Consider the following 21,605-nt stretch of genomic DNA (forward strand, 5'->3'; position numbering starts at 1 on the left):
TGTCAAATATAGTAAGTTGTCCAGGTCCCGAAGTAGCAAAGCAACCCCAGACCATCATACTACCACCACTTTTGTTTGATCATTGATATACTATTTTAGTTTTAGGCAGGATTTTTGTGGACTGACCCCTTTGAAAATGTTTTTGTCTCATTGGTTCATAATTTTTTTCCCCCAAACTATATAACATATAGACTCTGATTGGTATGAATAGGTTTTTTTCGCTTTAATGAATTAAATTATTGTAAACTTCTGTATTGTGTTCAGTCATGCTATCTATGTTCACCATTATGCTTTGTTTGATGTTCTAAAGTGTGACAACAAAGGAAACCAGAACAAAGTTCTAAAGGAACAAATACCTTTTCACCAAAGTGTAAACTGCATTATTAGCTAATCGCACATACAGTCACGGTAAACATTGCAATCCTTCCTTTATTTCCTTCTGTAACAGGAAAAGTGGCAAGGATGTAAATATAAACTAGAAGAGCAGCATTGATGAACTGTGGATAAAAGAAAACTCTAAATAGTTTCCACATAAAGCCTCATTTTTTCTCCTTCCATCTGTCAGCGCCTAAGAAAGAAGGTAGAAAACTAAATTTTTTTTGACTGACTGAATGCCTCGGAGCGCTTATAAGAAGATGAGATTCCTCTTGGCTTTCATTTCACCTGTCACAATGTGTAGCACCGTCTGTGAGCCCGAGCCTCGGCCTGAATGGCTGAGAAGAGATTGAAAGAGTAAGAAATCATTTAGAAAGTGAAATAAGTCGACTGTGATGGAGGGAGTGGAGAGATGGATGGGGGGAGGGAGGGAGCAGGAGGAAGGTTAAAAGTCATTGTTTTCATCAGGGTCCAGTGAAGAAGCCATTAAGAGACTTCAGAGGGAAGAAATTAAAAAAATATGTATTGAGACTTTGTGGAAAGGGACTTTTTCCTCCTTTTAAATTAAACTTAGTGGGCAGGGAGGGAGAGGAAAAGAGTTAGAAAATAGAGATTGAGTTGATGAATACTTTCGGCTTTGGGATTACTCTACACTTAAAGATTAGTCATGTGTGTCTCCTGCCTGGTGTTTCCTAAAGTCGTTTCTTTTTCCTCCAGTGGTCTACTTCACCTCACTGCAGTTATTAACTCCAACACCAAGAAACTTAGCCTTGAAGGCTTTTTGCCACTGCTCCTGTACTTTTTCTCCACCTGCATCCACTTATGCCCTAATATTAAATGCATAAAAACAGTGACTAACATAGTAGACCGCAAAATTATTTAGATTGAGCACCACTTACTTTTATGTTGGGCAAAAATGTGAAACTCTTCAATAGAACAGCATGCCACCAGCAGATTTATTCACACACTTTAAACTTGTTTACATTTAGGTTACAAATCCAAACTTTAATATATTTTGGGGGTTTATGCTACAGACCAATGATGTGTGTGTGTGTGTGTGTGTGCCTCAAACCTAGATTTGTGAGTTAAAAGCACTCGCTCAAATCCAGGGTTTATATAAACTCAACTCAACTGAAACATAAGCTTAACAAGATAGACTGTCTGATGAGAACTGTTAAAGCCATAAGATCTTGTCATGCCACTGCTAGACTGTAAAAGCAGTGACAAGGGTTTGAAAATGACCTTATTTTCATAGACCAAATTTCAAGCTGAAATAAAAAAATACTTTTTTGTTGAAGCAATGGTTCAAAACTACTTGGGGAACCCTCTACAAATGACAGCTTTAATATACTAAAGTAGTAAACTGCGCCTGTAGCTGTTCTCTATAGGCGTGAACTCCTTTTACCACATAGTTACTTCTATACATCTATGGTTTTATCTCAGTGTGGATTATAAAACTAAATTGTAATCTTCTTGCAATATCAGGGGTTTGTGATGTCAGGAGTTTGCTATATTGCAATTGCAAAAGACTGCTCAAAGGCAAAATTTAGTTGAATATTACATTTCAAGCATTAGCCTTACAAGTTGTGCATGCCGAATTATGTTTTGCCTGTAGGAGTGATTTTTACTGCCTTCAATGGCAACACTGGGATATATATTTTCAGTGGTGGACATTCTGAAGTCGACAAAGATGAAGGTAAAGAAAGAAAACAGCTCGAGAAATGAGGGCTCATTGTAAACTATATTGTTATTGAAATATTCAACAATAGTAAAGCAATTAATTTTTCTTTCTGAGATAATATTATTTCATATAGAAAAACAAATTGCTTTGCATGTCAAACAGTTTCAATGACTGCACAATGTCAAAAAGTGAAGTAGAAAAGATGCATCTCAGAGTGTGGTTGCTCCTAAAATTGTTCACCAATGATTGCCTTTCCCCTTGCAGAAGTTGCCACAGATTCTGTAACTAAGAAACGAGGCAGTTGTATTAATATAGTCATGTTATGTTTTTACATTCTCACAACTCTAATGGCTTTGAAATTAATCTGTAATGTATGTAATTCATTTCTCCTGAGTGTTGTAGGGGCCTCCCATCTATCATTTTTACACACACATAAAGCTGCACAAGCCCTCATTCACATGCTCCAAATACACATACAAACGCACAAGGAGACTTAATTGCACTCCTCATTGTGTATGCTTCAATTAGTCCAGTGCTTCATCTGAGGACTTCATTACAGCTCCATATGTGGCCACATCTGGAATTTGTGATCTGAATGTATGTATTGAAGCTGCAAGCCGGAGAGTTGGCGTGTGTGTGTGTGTGTGTGTGTGTGTGTTGGCGTTACATACACCCGCTCCCATGGCTGTCTGTGTGTAAATGAATGTGTATATACTGTGTTGGATGTGCATGCGTGTCCTTTGCAGAGTGCAGATCCAGATTCAATCACAATCTCCATGAATAAATGATGAAAATAACACGTTTTCCCATCTATAGACGTGTTACCATTCCCCTATCTTCCTCTGCATGTCCCTGCTGCCTCCATACTTTTAGATGTTTGGTCTCTCCTTTTTCATTGCCTTTCTGCTGTGTGTAGGCCTCAGCGGTCATCTGGGAGGTGAAGTGTGAATGTATCCTAATAACTGCTGCAGTCTTACAGTGCCCTGTAATGCATTTATTGCCTTTTTTATATTTTATTCCTCTTTGTATCCTGAACCTTCATTGTGTTTTGTACAATATTGCCTTGCCCCAGGGCACGTTTGAAGTGACAACCCCTCCCCTTTTGATAGCAGCCCGCAGTCCGCCTGTCATTGCACCTTTGCACATAAACAAACATGCACATATTGGACTTACAAATTTTTCCTGCAAGCGTGTGCACAAAAGTCCTATTCCCAATGCTCCCAGCTTTCATTCCCTCTTCACTTCCAAGACATATTCATAATCAGTTTGGTTCGAAATCTATTTCACACATTCCCTGTTTTCCCTTTTGATATTCAAATTGACTTGTTCCCAGCGAGTCTGGCAAAGAGAACAGTCTGGCTGGGTCTCCCTGAGCAAGCAATCTAGTTACAAACAGCTCTCTTTCTAGTCATCCTTTAATACCTAATAGTAGGTCTTGTTCCAGAAAAAAAGCCTGTCCTGTATTAGGGACTTCTTGTTTATGTATAATAGCCCCATATCCCCATGACAGAACACTGAACATTGAGAAAGGGAGTGGGAGAAGAGAGATGAGACCAGAAGTGGCGTTCGTTGTCAAGCTGATTTGTACAGCCCAATTGAGGACAGTGGGAGATGAGGTGCAAATGGAAAAGTGTCTAGTGGGAGATACAGGGGTGGAGGTGATAGTGAGCAGGATATTACAGGTGAGGCCGGCAGATGTTAAAAGGCATGTGCTCGCATAGGTGTGCATGTTCGCGTTTGGAAGGTGTAGTACCAGACACGATGTTTCTTCCAAGTGATGTGTGATGCTACACCGTTGGGGACTGGGATTGCTCGGTAGGGAAAGTAATGCGAGCTTGGCCCTTTCATTGTCTCAGCAGATACTTGTGTCACTCATTCTGTGGTGAATAAACATGACACCTTTAAAGATTACGCTGTTATTTTATGGATGCACTTCAATTACCTTTCATTAATTCTTGCTCCGGATTCAATAGGCTGTCTTGTCAGCTATGTCTTTTCCTGTAACTTTTTTTTCATACTTCTAAGCAGATTTCAAGGATAATCATTGATCCCTCATCTTTTGGAGGGATCAATACTTGACTTCCATTGACCTTGCGATTATAATTCATTATATTCATAAATGCATTAGATAGAACTGAAAATTGTCGGCAGGAAAAGTCAATGGTTATTACAGGATTATGATGCTAGAATGTCAAGGAAGTCTGCTTTGCTACTATTGATGCTCCCCTTGGCTCTCATTATTTTCTCCTCTTGTATAATTTCCGCTGTGTATAATAAATATAAGTAGGGATGGGTGTTTGGCTGCTGACTTAGAAAAGATGAGATTGCAACATTATTGTAGGATACTAAGATGAACAAACATTTTTCTATCTCCTTGATTTTTCTTTGTTTTGCTATTCTAATACATTTTTAACATGGTTTGCAATTTTTCTGACCTCAGGTAGGTGAAAAGTAAAATCTAGATACACAGTTGTGTGTCATCCTTTTAAAATCTTTTCCCATTGCAAGAAACTCAAATACTATCGCCCTAAGCTTGCGGAAAGCATTCATTGTTGCGCATTAATGATTTAATAGACAGAAATGATTAAGCTTTGGTAATTTTATATTTTAAACTAAAAGTGGAGTTTGCAAGAAATAAACAGTTAAGTATATTTTTGTGGTTGTAATTGACCTCCTCAAAAGGAAAGGCCACAAAATCCTTTTTTCTGTCTTGGCAGAATCATATCAAATTATCAGTATGAGATTTTTTTTCATTTGGCAGTACCATTCATTTCTTGTGGATCATTAGCAATTAAGATGTCACATCAGTAGTTGTCGTGTGGTTTCTGATCAAAGCTTTTTCACATGCATGCATGAAATTAGTCAATATGCTACCAGAACATCTGAAGAAACATGATGTCTATTCAGTCTTTAATGCCTTTTTGTTTTGTATTTTCTGACTTCAACTGAAGCATAACTAGGTGAATATGTAAGATGCAAAGTGCATATTTTTCCTGGCTCTCCATTACTCAGAATAGTAACTGCAGATTTTTGTGTTGTGAAAAAAGACACACATACACAATACAGCATGTCTTATCTAGCAGCAGTTATTCTGTTTGTTCTGGCTCATCATGTTCAATTTGGCTGTAAATAGATGTAATAAGATAATGCTTAAAACAATATCAGAGATGCGTGCACACAAATGCACACATTGTTAAATCATCATGTGCTGTGGGCGCAGTTATTCAATTATAGTTGTTTTGTTGCTGAAATTCGAGCGGCGCTTGGGAAAAGTATGGAAAATTAACTTTTAACAACAGTGTTGGTTTCTGATTGTAGAGTAACTCATCAAACATGCTGTATTTTTTTAGTGAGATAAAGCAAGAGGATGGAAATTATTTTAGAGATTTAAATAACCAGCCCCCAGATATTTACTGAACTGGAGGCATTGATTAAACTGATGGAATTGTTTGGTCTGTAACCTAAAAATTAGAAATTAGTTTTTTGTTTTCCAGCACCTCAAAATCCCCCAAATTAAATTTGCTCCTTGGCTTGTGCTTTGGAAGCCACAATTTCATAAACCTGAGGGGTTTGGTATTGGTATCAGTATCATTAAGATGGCTGTTACAGCAGTTTTGTTTCCATTTTTTAAGGTTTTATGGCACTAGTGGCCTTTATTCAACAGTAGCTGAACAAGAGAAGGACAGAGACAGAAGAGGAAGAGATGCAGTAAATGGCCTGGAGCTGGGAATCAAGGGCTCTAGCCTCTCCCCATGGTGTGCCTGCTCTATCGATGAGCCATGTGGCACCCCTTTTTGTTTGATAGCTTTTGCTAATTTTTTAAAACATTTTTTGAGACACGTAAAACCATAAGTTGTTTTAGGTCATGATTCTTTCACTTTACATCTAACAGCTGTGACATCTACTAGAGTAAGATCCTAAACAGGAGCAATGGTGTGAATGGTTGAACATTCACACCATTCACATGGTTGTCCTTTAAAAAAAATAAAAGAAAAGATCCCAAAGATGGATAAAGTGCTGTAATTCTGAACAAAAAGGACCTTGAATAACATTTAGGTCATCCAAGGTTAGACACAACAGTTAATATACTACAACCATTATGAAATGTTTTGGTTTAAGCACAAGAAATATTTGTGATATTGAAATAGTTCAATAAATCATAATTATACAAACTCTGGATTGTTGTTTGATGTTGATGGTCAAATATTGCAAAGCCGATACTGTAATGACAGATGGTTCTGACTTTAGATAAGGTCAAAAACTTTCTAAATCTTAGAAAAATATCAGAGTAGCAAGAGTTACCAATGAAGGTTTAAAACATGTCAGTAGTGGTAACTTAAAGTTCAGCACCTACTAGAAAGGGATCTTGTTATCTTGTTAGTAGAGTCAGAGGCATCATACACACACACACACGCACACACGCCATCACTCATCTCAAGTATAGGCAGACTGTCCAGATGGAGCAGCAGCAGATGTGGAGCTTTGTATTGAAAACTTGTCGAAGATTTCTTATTCAGCTGAAGTGTCTGCAGTTTGCGTCTCAACTTTGGTTGAAATTGCACTGACATAATCATTCATTCATCTGCTTCCTTAAATGGTGAAAGCACACAAACAAGCAAAGTAGAAAAGTGCCAGTTTGGCACAGCATGAGGTAGGGACACACACGGATACCAAAATCATTACATGAATCAATTTAGTATTCATTTCATCTGAGTATTTCAGTAGATGAATCAGAAACTCATTGCTATGTGGTTTGTAGAAACTAAAAAACATGCAGAAGTGTGCTAATTATAGAAAGTTTGGACTATTTAACTGATCAAGTATATTAAAATTTTTCTTTTATTAGATTTGTATGGTGTTGAAATCATCTAGGACTAGCTGGAGGAACTCACATTGCTACATGTCGATAGGATAAAGTGGTATTACCTTAATCTTTGTTGCAAACAAACGTCAGCCATCTATCGAAGAATATGCGTCACATTTTCTATCTTATGTCTTCTATCTTATGTTCCCCAAATGTGGACTGGGGGAAAAAGTCAACATTTGTCAAAATCTGAATTGGAGGGTTGGATCTAAGTAATAATAATAAAAATACCTTATGACTTTGATCAATTTTGCTCTTTTTAGAAATAATTATTAATCAAAGCTCCATTACATGTACAGACTTAACCACACTTCAAACCCCTTTGGGTGAAATCATTGACAAGGGCAAAATCTGTGATTTGTTCAGTTACACAAAGTGGGAAATGTAATCTCAATCCAAAACAGACAAAGAGTTGCAAAGGACAACACAGGGAGAAAAGGAGTGGGTTATAATAGTTTACTCTGTGCAGACATTTAATCAGTAAGAAGAAACCTGGTTTATTTTCAAAGCCTGTGGCTAATTTTAATCAGCATTGGACCTGTCATAATTGCTGGCTTTGCCTGTCACCCCTGTGTTTACTTTTAATCTCATACTAGCTGATTGGAGAAGAACAAATGAAAAATGGATAGAGGAGGGGAAGACTGCTAGAAGAAGGGCATTTGACTTGCAGACTTTGACATCTACACTGTAACAGCTGAGCTGTTAAATACACAGGCACACCTCTGGCATACCCAGCATGCAACAGGTCCTTCCAGTAATGTAGAGGAGTGCACTGAAGCTGCCTGATTCCCTGCTGGGTCTCATCAAAGATGTGATGGCACTTAGTTTTCCGGGTGGTTGTTTCTCCCATATCTTCAAACACATTCACCTACAACTTGACTTTCTGCTTACTTCACTGTTATTTCAAGAACAAAAGAGTGTTGAATTGTGTTAGGATTTCCATGGCCAGTTGAGGGATAGTGGGCTCCATTGGAGGAATTAAATTTACTCGCCAAAAGCAATTTAGATAAAAGCACCACATACATTGTAAGTATTACGTTTATTACCCCTTTTATGTTCAGACATGTGGTGACCACTTTTAAGACGTCTAGTAGAATGTGTTTATTCGTTTTTTTAATTTAAGCCATTCTGTCTTTCCTGTAAAGTTAAAACTAACTTTTGCTAACAAAGGCTGCTTCTGAGTTATCCTGATATATATTCCTGAATTAATTTAAAGAAATCTGTTAACAGCCATGATGTACGTAAGGTACATAATTAACAGAACATACAAATAGACTCTTTCAAAGTCTTGAACCACAATTATTTGTATTTGAAGATTATCTCTGCTGAAAGCTCTAATTTCAAGAAACTGCTGTTGCTTTTGAGGAATGGAATACTATGAAATATTTATAACCTCCATCACTCTGCACAGTTTTTATTTCAAACATAAAAGCAACACGATTTTAAAGCCATATATGAGGGTCATTTCAAAGACTCAAAGCATTGTTTTTGATCCCTCTTTCCCTTTATCTGCCCTGCAGAGTGTAGACAGTGTCTTCAAACACCCAACCTGAAGAAATGTAGACAGTTCTTCCTTTTTTGCTACAATTCTTGATCTTAATTAATAGATATCCTCTATATCTATGAGCCTTGAACAACAAGTGACATTGAACTTTGTTGTGTGATTCCATATGTCAACCTGCGTCTTACTGAATGTGTTTTTGCGCCTGATATGACTGTAAACCAAATTGACTTTTGAATTCAAGTTGTAAGGTTGTTAATCAACCTTATCCCTGCTGCTGCAAAAAATTTTACAACTTCTTTAAAATACAAATTGAACATAGAGAAGTGGAAATCATTTATTTCTACAAGCACCCAAATGCATAAGGTAACATTTGATCAGCTGGTTTCTGCAGAACTAGTACTTTTATAGTTTGTTTATCAAATTTTAGTGTTTGCAGAAGCAAATACGAGGCAGTTCTTGTCCACCTTCTCCCCCAATCTGGTGTTTGCAAGTTCCTCACATTTAAATCAAAAATGTCCAAATAGTTGGGAATGTGTATATATATATATATATATATATATATATATGATAATTCAATTTTCACCCTGAACAGTCTCATTTATCTGTAGCTTTTATGCTATGAAAATGAGTTTGGGTGTGATCAATTCAGGCCACATTCTCTCCGTACAAATCAGCTGCATTTAAATGTGCATGCTCACTTTCAGGCGGCTGCTTATTCACAGAACTGAGACCTGCTCAATTAATAAGATAGGATCCTGTGTCAATAATTCATGAATCTCTGGTCAATTTCAGGCATCCTCTTCCACTCAAACCTTCTACATGTCTGATTGGGGCATAATGAGAGTCTTCTATTATTAAAATTAATTTGATGGAAAGGTATTTGCTCCACCAACCTCGAGATCAAATCCACCCCACAGCTGAGAATACAATACATAAATAAGTTATAGTATAAATAAATTCAGGTGTAAATTGAGTTATATTAATTATTGAAAGTGTCACTGTTGCACACAATGCATCTCAGGGGTTCTGATTTTTATGAATTCACATCTGTCACTGCTGGTATGACAACAGCATGAAGAATAAATATTAATAATTTCCTGTATTGTATCTCGTTCAAAGTGAAACAGTGTTGGTGGGATTAGAATATGCCAACTGGAGGGAGTATTTGCTGAACATTTTTGAGGATACGGTGAGGTCATGTAAACATTTCACACTCAAAACTGTTGTAGATGTTTAATAAAAATGCATTATGCCTCGAAAAACTATTCATACTACCTGAGCTATTTTGCATTTTGTCACATCACAACTGTGTTTGGACAACTTGCAAAACAATGTTTTTCACAGGTATACTACACTGCACATCATCCTGAACATATTTTCCATCCACGGTGGTGGCTGCATCATGCTGTGGAAGGCCAGTCCTAGTCAAAGTCCAGGTCTAAATACAACTGAATCTGTGGCAGGACCTTAAAATTCATGGTTACAGAGCCTCTCTATCCAATCTGAGCATTTGAGGTTTCATGTAAAGTCAAGTGGGGAAAGGTTTTAGTCTCTAGATGTACAAAGCTGGTAGATACACACCCCTAATGTTTGCTAACTGGAATTACAGCAAGGACACTTTTTAGATTATTTGTACAAAAATTGGAAAACCATGTAATTTTTCTACCCCGAGATTAACTTTGCTTTCCAATCAAAAACAATGTATTGAAGTTTTTGGATGTAAAACTATATGTAAATAGTTACTGTAGCAACCTTTGCAAGGCATAATTTTACTAGATGTAATAACAAAGATAAACTCACATTCTATACTTATCTGACAGCTTTTTTTCCACCTAATTTTGCATTAAAAGCACTCACAGTATGAGGATCACAACCTGTCCTCTGCCTGGCATTGTGGCTTTACTCATCTCGCCCCTTATTCAGACTTTTTAATGTACACAGACACGCTCGTGGACTCGGGGGACATGGAAGACTGCTAAAGGAGGAATCACAAGTTCATCCGTTCCTCGTCTAAAACTGGGGAGGGCTGAAATTCATCACAGGATCAGACTGTTTCTCATCAAACCCAGGAAAGTGTAGCTAATGCAATTTCACTAAGTCACTGCCTGACTTGATTAGTTGTGGGCTGGGGAGTGCATGGTTAGACGCCGCAGGAGTCTCGATGGGTGTCGCTGTGTGTGGGAGTGGGTTTTAGCTTGTGTTGGTGTTGCTGTTTTTTTTGACCGCGTGTCACATTCCTTATGAGTGGATTTCTGCCATATGTGTGTATTTAAAGTCACTGACCATGTATACCATTCTTTTTGTTGCGCCTCTGTAACGCAGGGGTGTTATATTGGATTCTTGTGTGACATGTCTACTTGGGTGTATGGACAGGTGTTGCAGAAAGAGCTGTGGCCCTCGAGGGGGATTTCAGGCAGATTTGGCTACATTAGAATTTGTCACCTCTTCCTGCCCACATCTCACTTGCCTTCTCACTGAGCACCATGCCACCTCCACACGCTCCCCTCGCTAATCCTCAATCAGACTACATCTCAGGAGACACAAATGGGCACAAACACACAACCCAAGTACACAGATTGAATCACACTGGCTCCCTTGCACACTAAATCAAACTTTAGTGGGCTGTATCGAGACAGGACTGGCTGGAGTTTGGTGGCATCCTGACCTAAAAACTGGAGCCACCCTGTCACGTCGTGGCAGCTCTGAAAAATGCCATGCATATTAAAATGCCTCTAATTAATATTCATCAGCGCCATGCCCTGTTGGCAGCTGGTCCCAGACCCGTTGGATCAATGAGGTCTCTGCCTCGCTCCTTTGTCTGACACGGATGCAGATGTTTAGAGCATGAAATTAAATTGGTCGCCGTCATTTGGGAATGCATAAACGCTAGTCTGTTCGCAGTGTGTGTTTGTGTGTCTTTTCCAGTTTCCGGTTGGCTGTGGCTCTTGGAGCAAACAAGTAACGCTATCTTCCCCCAGAGTGTGTGACATGTTGATTTTTATTCATGGCAACTTGAATGTTTGCAAGTTAGTGACGTACAAAACAAAAAGTTTCGACACCAGTGATCGGTGAGTGGGAAAGAGAAAAGCAGAGGGTATGATGAAGCAAGGAGGATGAGCGCGGTGGCGGCAGCTTTGTTTAGGAGTCTGTAATTGAGTCTTAATTAAATTGGCACTGAAGGTAGGATGAATGTATAGTGTGATGGAGAAAGGCAAAGTTTGAGTGAATTGGACCACATCGTTGTCTGCACATAGCAACAAGAAAGTGGGCTCACCGTGCAGGGAAATTTCACGGCAACAGATCAGAATCAGAAACCCTTGACTGAAGAGCAAGGGACAGGAATGAAAGCTTCTCTTGTCATTTTAATGAAAGTACGGGGCGTGTTGTCTGCCACACTTGTCAAATAAAACTTGTTCCATTAGAAATGTATTAAGGAGCCCAGCACAGGGGACAATGCACTGATATGCATTTGAATACAAGGTTAGGTAGGCAATACTGAACAGGCTTCTCTACCGTTGGTGTCTTTGTATTAAAGCACATGAGCTTCACAAGGCCCATATTCATCATGGAAACATGGCAATGAAACAAATGGAAACAGCAGAATGAGAAACACATGCACACAGTCAAAAGAAATATATACAGTTTATCTTCACTTCTTCTGCAGTGGAAAAATAATTGTCTCCTTACAGATTTATTCGTTTTTTGGGTTTTTTTTTTGCTAATTTGTAACATAAATAATTGAAGACATCAAACAAATTGATCAAAATAACTCAAGTAAATACAAAATGAAGTTCTCAAATTATCTTCTTTACCAAATGCAAAAAATGACAATCCAAACCATCCTGGTCTTGCATTAAAAAGTAACTGCTCCTTAACCAAACTGATTGTGCCTTCTCTACAACAACTACCACCAGTGGTTTGTATTACAGAGCAGAACTCATGGTTCTATCATTTTTCACAAATCTGTGTCACAATTGATGTTCTTTTTCTCATGATGCCAAGAAGTTCTATTTAGTCCTCAAAATATATTTCAAAATGTGGGGAAAGATCTAGGTGTTGTTTTTAGCAAACATTAGACTTACCTTTGTCTTCTTTTTGGTCAGCACTGGTGTCGATTCACAACTCTCACTGGTGTCTTTTCTACTAAATTGGTTCCAGCACTTAATTGGTGTTTGTGCTTACTTAGCACGAGTTCTTTGTGTTTCTATGGCAGCAGGCTGCCATTTTTTCTGTTTTTTTTCTGATCATGATGTTTTGCTTTTTCAGATTCTTTAGCCTGGTTCATGTTATCATACAGGCTTTTGTGGAAGTGATTTGTATGTTTCAAGTAATCAATCCAGGGTCTATCTCATCAAAATGATCTTAAATATTTGGTATATCACTGTTGTTTAGTAGCTTATCTGGGGGAACAATTACTTTTTCTGTTATCTACAGGTAGTTTGGACAGTTTTTTTTAAATTGTTTTACTCAATAAGTGAAATTATTTTATGAAAAACTATTTCTTTGTATTTACTCAAATTATCTTGGTTTGATATTTACATTTCTTCTCAAAATCGAAAAACCAGACGAAAAAAAATTGAAAATCCATTGATGCATCAGTTTTTGCCCCTTTGTTCCGGTTTCTTGAGTCCAATCTTACTACGCAACGCAAATGTAATTGTCAACAATAGTAAATGGAGTATTGCTGCTCACCTTTTAGCTTTCATGCTCCTGTTCGATGAACTTATATGTAAACACGTGTGCCTGTGCTCAAGCGTGATATTCTCTGAAAACATTAGTACAAGCCCACATACACACAGACGGTCCTTTTCACTCTGTGTTCGGCCATATCGACAACAAGTGGCAATTTCTTTCTCTGTCAAATCTATTGATTACTTCTGGATGAGTGAAGGTAATGAGCTTTGGTGTCCTTTGTCTCCCCTCTGATCTCACCTTTTCCCCTGTCTGCAGTAGGCTCACCCACCCCCAGGATGTTACTTGGCAATGATTTTCTGATTAACCCTGTTGGCTGTAGGGTTCACCCACACACTGACGCAGGGGCGTGAAGGGGACTGAGCATGTAAGATGCAATTAGATCTGTGATGGAGAGCCATGTTGATTAAGTGATGTGTCTGCTTTGGGTGTACTGTACCCCCTGCAACGATTAAATCTTTTGAATCATTATTTTTTAAACTAATGTAGGTTTGATTAAAAGTATTGATTATTGCCAGTGGTCTGAGGCTAAAACCCACTGTCTATCGCAGTTATATGTCCACAACGGCGGAAGACTAATCTCCATTAGGCTAAGCATTGTGTTTAATGCGTCTAAGGTGGTTACATCCCATTTTACTGTAAAATGAGACCCACTAAACATCGCTTGTGTTTTAGTTACTCTCAACTAACATTTATTGAAGGACTAGTCACCTAACAACAGATCTAGACCTAAGTGAACCTGTAAAAGGACCCAGATTAAATTATTTGTTTCATCCCTAGACAAACAGCAGTCTGTTTTATTTAATTGTAGTTACTTTCTAGTTCTAGTTACTCAATGACTTCAAAAATTTACACTATAGTCCTGCACCCTGCCTTACAAAATAAAATGAGTGGATGAAGTCTTGATGTGTTCAGATATAAAAAAGTGCTAAGTATTCAGAATTGTATATGTTGGGATATTTTTAAACATGTGAAACAAATAGAAGAGTCCTATCTTGCCCTACTCAGAGCAAACTAATTTTCACTGCAACTTTATTGGTGGTTTCACTGCAGTGCTAGTACTTCCTGTTGCCTGTTTTAATATTCTTAAGTAACTCCTTTGTTTCCTGTGCTTCAGGTGGTGCTGATGACAACCTGATCGAAGGTGGAGAGATGAAGTTTGTGTGTAAGCCAGGAGCGAGGAACATCACTGTGATCTTCCAGCCTCTTCTAAGGTAAATCAAAGAGCAGTTTCCTATATTTCCCACCAAAAAAAATAAATAAAGAAGAGAATCTAATTTTGTTTTTTTGTTTTTTTTAGCACAGAACCAGCAAAAATCAATAAATAAATAGAATAACTGAAAACGTTTAGGAGAGAAAACGGAGAATTTAACAGTAAAGTCTAAATGATAAAACTGTGTTCTTAACTGCAGATATTTTTAGACTGTACTCATTATTTGTACAAGTTGCCTCCTTGTGTGAAGTGTCTCTTTTGTCATGCTGGTCTGACAGAGAAGGATGGTCAAGCTACTTAAGACCTATGATGCCTGGGACATGACTCAATACCACTAAAATGTAAAACTAATGATATTACGCGGCCTCTCAGTGACCAGGTATTGATTTTAGCTGTTTTACGTTAAACAGAGTATCATACATCAAAGATTTCAAACGATGTATGTCACGTCTGTTCTTCCATACAAACCTTAAATTGGGATTGACTGCCAGTTCTGCTTTATTTTCTTTCTAGATTGTTTTCATCTGAAAACTGTCTGTTTCTGTGTTAATATTCTGTATATCTGGTAGTTTTCTGGACAGTGCCATAGTCCCAGTAGAGCAGAGTAAATCTAATACCGAAACCCTTTGATTGAATTGGCATTCAAGCAGTGATGCATTACCTTTTAGGATCCATTATAATGGGATGTTGCTTTCCTCCACAAACGGCCAAACATGCAAAGGATTTTATAGCATGCTGTATTTTTATAATGCATAAAAATGGATTTTGCTTCTCTGATTTGCTGTAGTTTGGGTGGTTAACAAAGGTTTTAATGTACCAAAGGGTGAATAAATATACGATTTAAAAGTACAAAAAAAATATATAGTTGTATTTCTCTACTGCTAAATTGTGGAACGGGCTTCTAAATGAATTGAATCAAATTAGGCCAGCAAACAGATTGCATTTCAGTAACTATAACCATCTCGCATCTGCTTCTGCTTGAGTTATATTGACAGCTTTCGTCTAATTGATTAATAGGAATTGAACACACGTTATCTGTTTAGATTAAGAAAAAGAAGATTAAGAACCAAGTTTTTTTATGTACAGTTAGGGAAACATGTAAGTTGTCGTCCTGGTGAATTTAAAAATATGATTTAATACCTGATTGAGAAATCTGCTTTTTCTAAAGAAGCTTATTAAATTCCCCGTGTCTGCTGCTTAGCAACTCAAACCTTGAACCTGTTTTTTTCTGTAGGCTTTATGTTTGAACACTGGCTGTTAAGACCACTTACTCCAATACCTTGTTGTGCCTCTAATCTTGACTTAAGCTTGAAAATGACCAAGTTCCATCTTTAGTCTTCTGGTTGAGTGATGAAAGATTTTCTTTAAAGAGTTTATGACACATGAGTGACCAGTGGCTTTCCAGTGCGTTAAAGCCATATTTTACTATTAGCAGAAAAGAAAAAGCCAAAAGCATAATGCTTCCACCTTCATGCTTATGTGTCTGGATCTTTTTTGTTCTGAATTCAGCATTTCAATTTCTTCAGACCTAACTGAGACACATTGTGGTCTGTTTTGACAACACCACCTTCTTTAAATGATCAACTTTCTGCGGCAAACTCAGAGGGAGCCGTTTGCTTTTGCAGAAGGGACCTTCTTAATACTAGTACACTGCCTGGCCAAAAAAAAAGTCGCCACCAAAAAATGGTCACACTCTCTAATATTTTGTTGGACCGCCTTTAGCTTTGATTACAGCCCGCATTTGCTGTGGCATTGTTTCAATAAGCTTCTGCAGTGTCACAAGATTTATTTCCATCCAGTGTTGCATTAATCTTTCACCAAGATCTTGTATTGATGATGGGAGAGTCTGACCACTGCGTAAAGCCTTCTCCAGCACATCCCAAAGATTCTCAATGGGGTTAAGGTCTGGACTCTGTGGTGGCCAATCCATGTGTGAAAAAGATGTCTCATGCTCCCTGAACCACTCTTTCACAATGTGAGCCCGATGAATCCTGGCATTGTCATCTTGGAATATGCCCGTTCCATTTGGGAAGACAAAATCCATTGATGGAATAACCTGGTCATTCAGTATATTCAGGTAGTCAGCTGACCTCATTCTTTGGGCACACAATGTTGCTGAACCTAGACCTGACCAACTGCAGCAACCCCAGATCATAGCACAGCCCCCACAGGCTTGTACAGTAGGCACTAGGCATGATGGGTGCATCACTTCACCTGCCTCTCTTCTTACCCTGATGCGCCCATCACTCTGCAACAGGGTAAATCTGGACTCATCAGACCACATGACCCTCTTCCATTCCTCCAGAGTCCAATCTTTATGCTCCCTAGCAAACTGAAGCCTTTTTTTCTGGTTAGCCTTACTGATTAGAGGTTTTCTTACGGCTACACAGCTGTTCAATCCCAACCCCTTGAGTTCCCTTCGCATTGTGCGTGTGGAAATGCTTTTGCGTTCACAATTAAACATACTCCTGAGTTCTGCTGTTGTTTTGCTTTGATTTGATTTGACCAAACGTTTAAGTAATCGCCGATCACGATCATTCAGGATTTTTTTCCGACCACATTTCTTCCTGGAAGATGATGGTTCCCCACCATCCTTCCAGTTTTTAATGATGCGTTGGACAGTTCTTAACCCAATTCTAGTAGTTTCTGCAATCTCCTTAGATGTTTTCTCTGCTTGATGCATGCCAATGATTTGACCCTTCATAAACAGACTAACGTCTTTTCCACGACCACAGGATGTGTCTTTTGCCATGGTTGTTGGGGTTAAATAACTTGTTGCCAGCTGAAAGATAATCGCCTATGCAGTACTTATCCAATAGGAGGCTTGTACCTATTTGCTTAGTTAAATCCAGGTGGCAACTTTTTTTTTGGCCAGGCAGTGTATTATACAATATAGTGCGTTACCAGTGCTGTGCTGGACTCTGGTCCCATGCGCCTTCAGTTCATTAAGAAGCTCCTGCTGTCTAGTTGTAGGATGATCCATCACCATGCTCGTGATGATCTTCGCCCCATGAGGCAGGATTTACCATAAAGCTCCAGACTGGGTGAAATTATGGTTGTTTTATACTTTCAAAAATTCCAATAGTTTCTCACAAATGTTTTTTTTTTTTATTTATCACAAGGCTGCAAAGAATTGACTGCAAAAATGTTTATTTTCTTCCCCAACATATTTAGAAGTGAGTTCATAGAAGCTACCATTTTGTGTTTGTGTCTCCCCTTCTATATGGAGTGTTGGTAATGTCATGTTCCTAAAGCATTGCAAACTGCCTCCATGCCCCAATGCTTCGCACTTTTGTTTTTTTCCCCTGACATTCAGACCATATTAACATCGCTATCATCAAGCTTTTGTCTGAATAAATGGCCAAAAATAAAAGAGTGACTAGCTCCCTTCCTGCTTCTCCCGTGTTGTCTGTAATGGTTCATATCAATCAAAGCAAACTGAGCTTGAACACGAGGCTCTCTCCTTTCTTCCTCTTTCTCTCTCTTCCACCTGGGTTCTCCAGGCCTTTAGTGCCAATGGAGCGCTGTTGTTTGCAGATGATTTTCTAATGGCGAAGCTCTGGCACTCCACTGATGGATCACTGCATCTCCTGCAGCCAGTCATGCCACTCATGGCAGCATTAATGGCAAAAGCCGCTGGGGGTCGAAAGATTAGTGTCAGTGCGTGGGAGATAAAACATTCTAGTCTTAATGTTTGATTGCAAATGTTTATAGAGGCTGTGTTAAGTTCTCGATCCTAAAATTGAGTGATGTCACACTTTTTATTTTTATATGTTCACAAGTCTCTTTTGCCTTCCTAATATAGAAGATGCTTGCAGGTTTATATATTCCACCTTTGGACGGTCTCAGGCTCCCTTGGAAACACCTTGAGGTGGTGAGGGACATCTGGGTTGCTTTGATCAGCCCTCTGCTATCACCTCCTCCCTCTGGCTGAATGCCGGAACATGGATTCATTTTAGAGAAAGGAGCTGGAGTGGACTTATAAGATTGATCAGTGTTTGAAGCTGCTTTCTTTTTGCTGCAATTACTGTTACTGTGTTTCTATATGGTTGTCTGAAATAACTATACTTTGAATACATTGTGTAATCAACCAGACATCAGAACTGCGCATTTTTCGGCAGACCAAATACCAGAAATTCTGATTATTTTCACCCAATCCACAACATCCATCAAAAGTACGAAATTACACCATTTTTGATGGATCACAAGTATCCACCAACAGCACGATGCACTTTCGTTTCAAACTGTACTACATTATTTACTTTAAATAGAAAAAAAAATCTGAATCTATTGTAATGGAAATAAGCAGGGGAGATCTATAAGAAAACCATACAGACATATCGGCCAGGAAAAGCCTGATCGGTGCCTCTCCAGTTCACTGCTCTGTCTATAAAGTGGCGTGCACACAAATATGGTGCATAAGGAAGTGTTTGTGCTTCTAGCAGCCAATTTAGTTTGACTTGTGGGGTCTTCTGCTGACATTTGGGTGGTATTTGCATCTCCGGACGAAGCTGGCATTTTGAAAAGTTTCTGCAGGCTTCCAATCTTTCCCTGTTAACAATCCGAAGAGTGACGAGGAACGAATATGCATGCTCACAGCCAGCAAAGAGATTTCTCAGCCAGTCACGTTCGTAATTTTTTAAAGTGCTAATACAATATGTAGTTAAATACGACTGTAAGCAATTATGTGTGCATGTGTGTGTGTGAGTTTTTCAAATATGCCCGTTTGTGTTTCTGACTTTTTAAACAGAAATGGCTAAGAAAGTTTTCAGCTATGGTTCTGTGAGAAGAGTCTTCTGTTTTTGCTTTTTCTGTCACACTTAAATTTTTCAGATTTTGCTAATTCTGATTTAATTCAGTAAAGCAGCTATCCAAACCGGCTTGGTTCTCCGGAAAAAACTATTTAACATAGGCAATGGGACGTTTAATTATTGACATCGATCGTTCTGGGAAATGTTACAAAGCCCTTTCTAAGACTTTAGGATGAATCAAGTGACAATCCACAACTAAATAAAAAATACAGCTGTGGGGACCTTACCAAGAGAAGTAGGTCAACCAAGATTACTGTAAAGCAACTTGATGATTCAACCAGGAGGTATTTTTCAGATGGAGCCAGATTGGTTTCAGTAGCTTTTTAAATGAACACCTGAAGTGATCATTTTAGTAAGTAAAATGATCACTTCAAAACTCTTTTTTTTATTAACTCAGGTTAACTTTATCCATTATTGAAATCAGTTTTATACAAAACATTTAAGTCTGACAAAAAAGGGAAAATTTTAGGGGGCGAACACTTTTGCGCAGCACTGTTTATAATTTTAGTTGGATGATTACAGCAAGAGTCAACAAATCACTTTCACAGTTCTGTTTTTTTATTGCTGAGGTCTGCACGCCTCAGGCAGGAAAAAAAAATGACATCATGCTGATTCTCCTCTTGACGCACTTAGAAACACACATCTAAGGCTGTGGACCTGCTGAGCTGAAAAGAGGGATGGGTTTTAATGCCCAGCGCACACAGGTGTAGTAAGCAGTGTATTCTTTAAGCAGACACACCAGCAGAAAGCTGACTGCAGCTGTGCAGCAGCAGGTGGCCTTTTTTCTTTAGAGCAGCATGCCCTTCAGTACTGTTCAAAACAAAGCAGTGATTTTCTATTTTTTGTTTTTGTTTTGCCTTCATCTGAAATGTTGAATGTTGAAAGCTTTTGCAACAGCAACTTTGTACAGTGGTTGGAGCAATAGCAACTGGGTGCAACTCTAAACACATTCTACCTTAAAGGACCTGACAGCTAATCTCTTCTTATATTTTTGATTCATTTTTTGGGTAAGAGTGTTCAAGTTAAAACTATTATTTTGATTTTTTTTACTTGCAAAACTTCTACCCAAAATTAGGGCCCAGTTTTTTCTACCCATCCAACTTTTGATATTGATTCTGGTTTTGTTATCAGTCATTTTTCTCAGCTTAGAAGACATGCACATGCACTGTTCTTTTCACTTCTTCACAAAACACCTGATAAATAGTCAGGTATAAAATGTTGAACCGTCAACGTTAAACGGCATAGATTTCTCAAAATACGCACTCAGCATGTCTTTATTGCACCCACGTTTAACCCTAAATGCTGAGCCAGTGAGAAAAAAATGGTTATATAATACAATGTCTTATTAATAATGGAGAAATGGAGAAATATAAGATAAGAACATTTTTGATTTAATTTATTTTAATAAAGGTATGTGGTCTATTTAATCATACTACCTCTAATGATTTAATGATTTCCAAAAATTATCTATAGTGATGTTAATTAGATAAAAGGAAAGCTATCAGATTTCTGTTTTGGCATATTTAAATAACTCTGAATACATAGTATACTACATAATCTAGGTTCTCCTTTTCTTTAATGTTTCCATTCAACATACTGTTGAAACATGATAACTGGTCTTGCATAAAATTTAAAAAAATAACTGTAATTTTCCTGCTGTAAAGTCTTCATTTCTGTTCTCCTATTTGGTTTCACATTTGAAATCAAACTGATACATGAAGTTACACCTGATGCAAGCGTCCATGCTTGGATTTAATAGTGTGAGTGTAGGGAAAGAGTCAGAGGTTGGGAGATTGACAAGGTGCCTGTGGGGGGTGCAAAGAGAAGCACAATGGGACAAGCGATGGGAGTGGATGTAGCAGAGATTTGAGAAAAGGGACAGAAAGGCTCTGCCTCCCACTGGTGTAGCCTGGGGTGAAAATGACACGCACAGTGATTCTGCACTAATTTCATATAATTATCAACTCCTCTTCTTCTGTAGTGCAATATGCCAAGAAAGGACTAAGAGCTGGAGCAGATGTAAAATAGATGTAATAAACTAAACAAGGTTTTTCTCTCAAGGTGTTTTGTTACGCTGTGCACTTGATTTGGAAATTTATTTTTTAAATTGCTTTTCACATTTTTTTTGTTGACATGACACGTGAAAAGGCTTAATGGTGTGATTTTATTTTGAACTGAATAGAGCAGGGGTGGGCAACTCCAGGCCTCCAGGGCTGGTCTCCTGCAACTTTTAGATGTATCTCTACTTCAACACACCTGAATCAAATAATGAGGTCATTAGCAGGACTCTGGAGAACTCGACTGCACTTAGGAGATGATTCAGCTATTGGATGTGTTTGATCAGGGAGACATCTAAGAGTTGCAGGACACCGGCCCTTGAGGACCAGGATTGCCCACCCCTGGAATAGAGGGTAGCAATGTGCAGGCTTATTGAGAATCCTACTGTTCAAAAATTAATTGCACAT

At 38.3% G+C, this 21,605-nt stretch overlaps 1 protein-coding gene across 1 annotated transcript in view; it reads left to right on the plus strand.

Moving 5' to 3' along the window:
• The window catches only part of exoc4 (exocyst complex component 4), a 118,051-nt gene that overhangs the window by 27,397 nt on the left and 69,049 nt on the right, over positions 1 to 21,605 (plus strand). Inside the window, exon 11 of the mRNA XM_005807412.2 lies at positions 14,234 to 14,330. Coding sequence (XP_005807469.1) covers positions 14,234 to 14,330 — 97 coding nt within the window. The remainder of the gene's footprint in view (positions 1 to 14,233; positions 14,331 to 21,605) is intronic.

The sequence above is a fragment of the Xiphophorus maculatus genome, chromosome 17 (assembly GCF_002775205.1).
Source record: "Xiphophorus maculatus strain JP 163 A chromosome 17, X_maculatus-5.0-male, whole genome shotgun sequence".
Classification (NCBI taxonomy): Eukaryota; Metazoa; Chordata; class Actinopteri; order Cyprinodontiformes; family Poeciliidae; genus Xiphophorus; species Xiphophorus maculatus.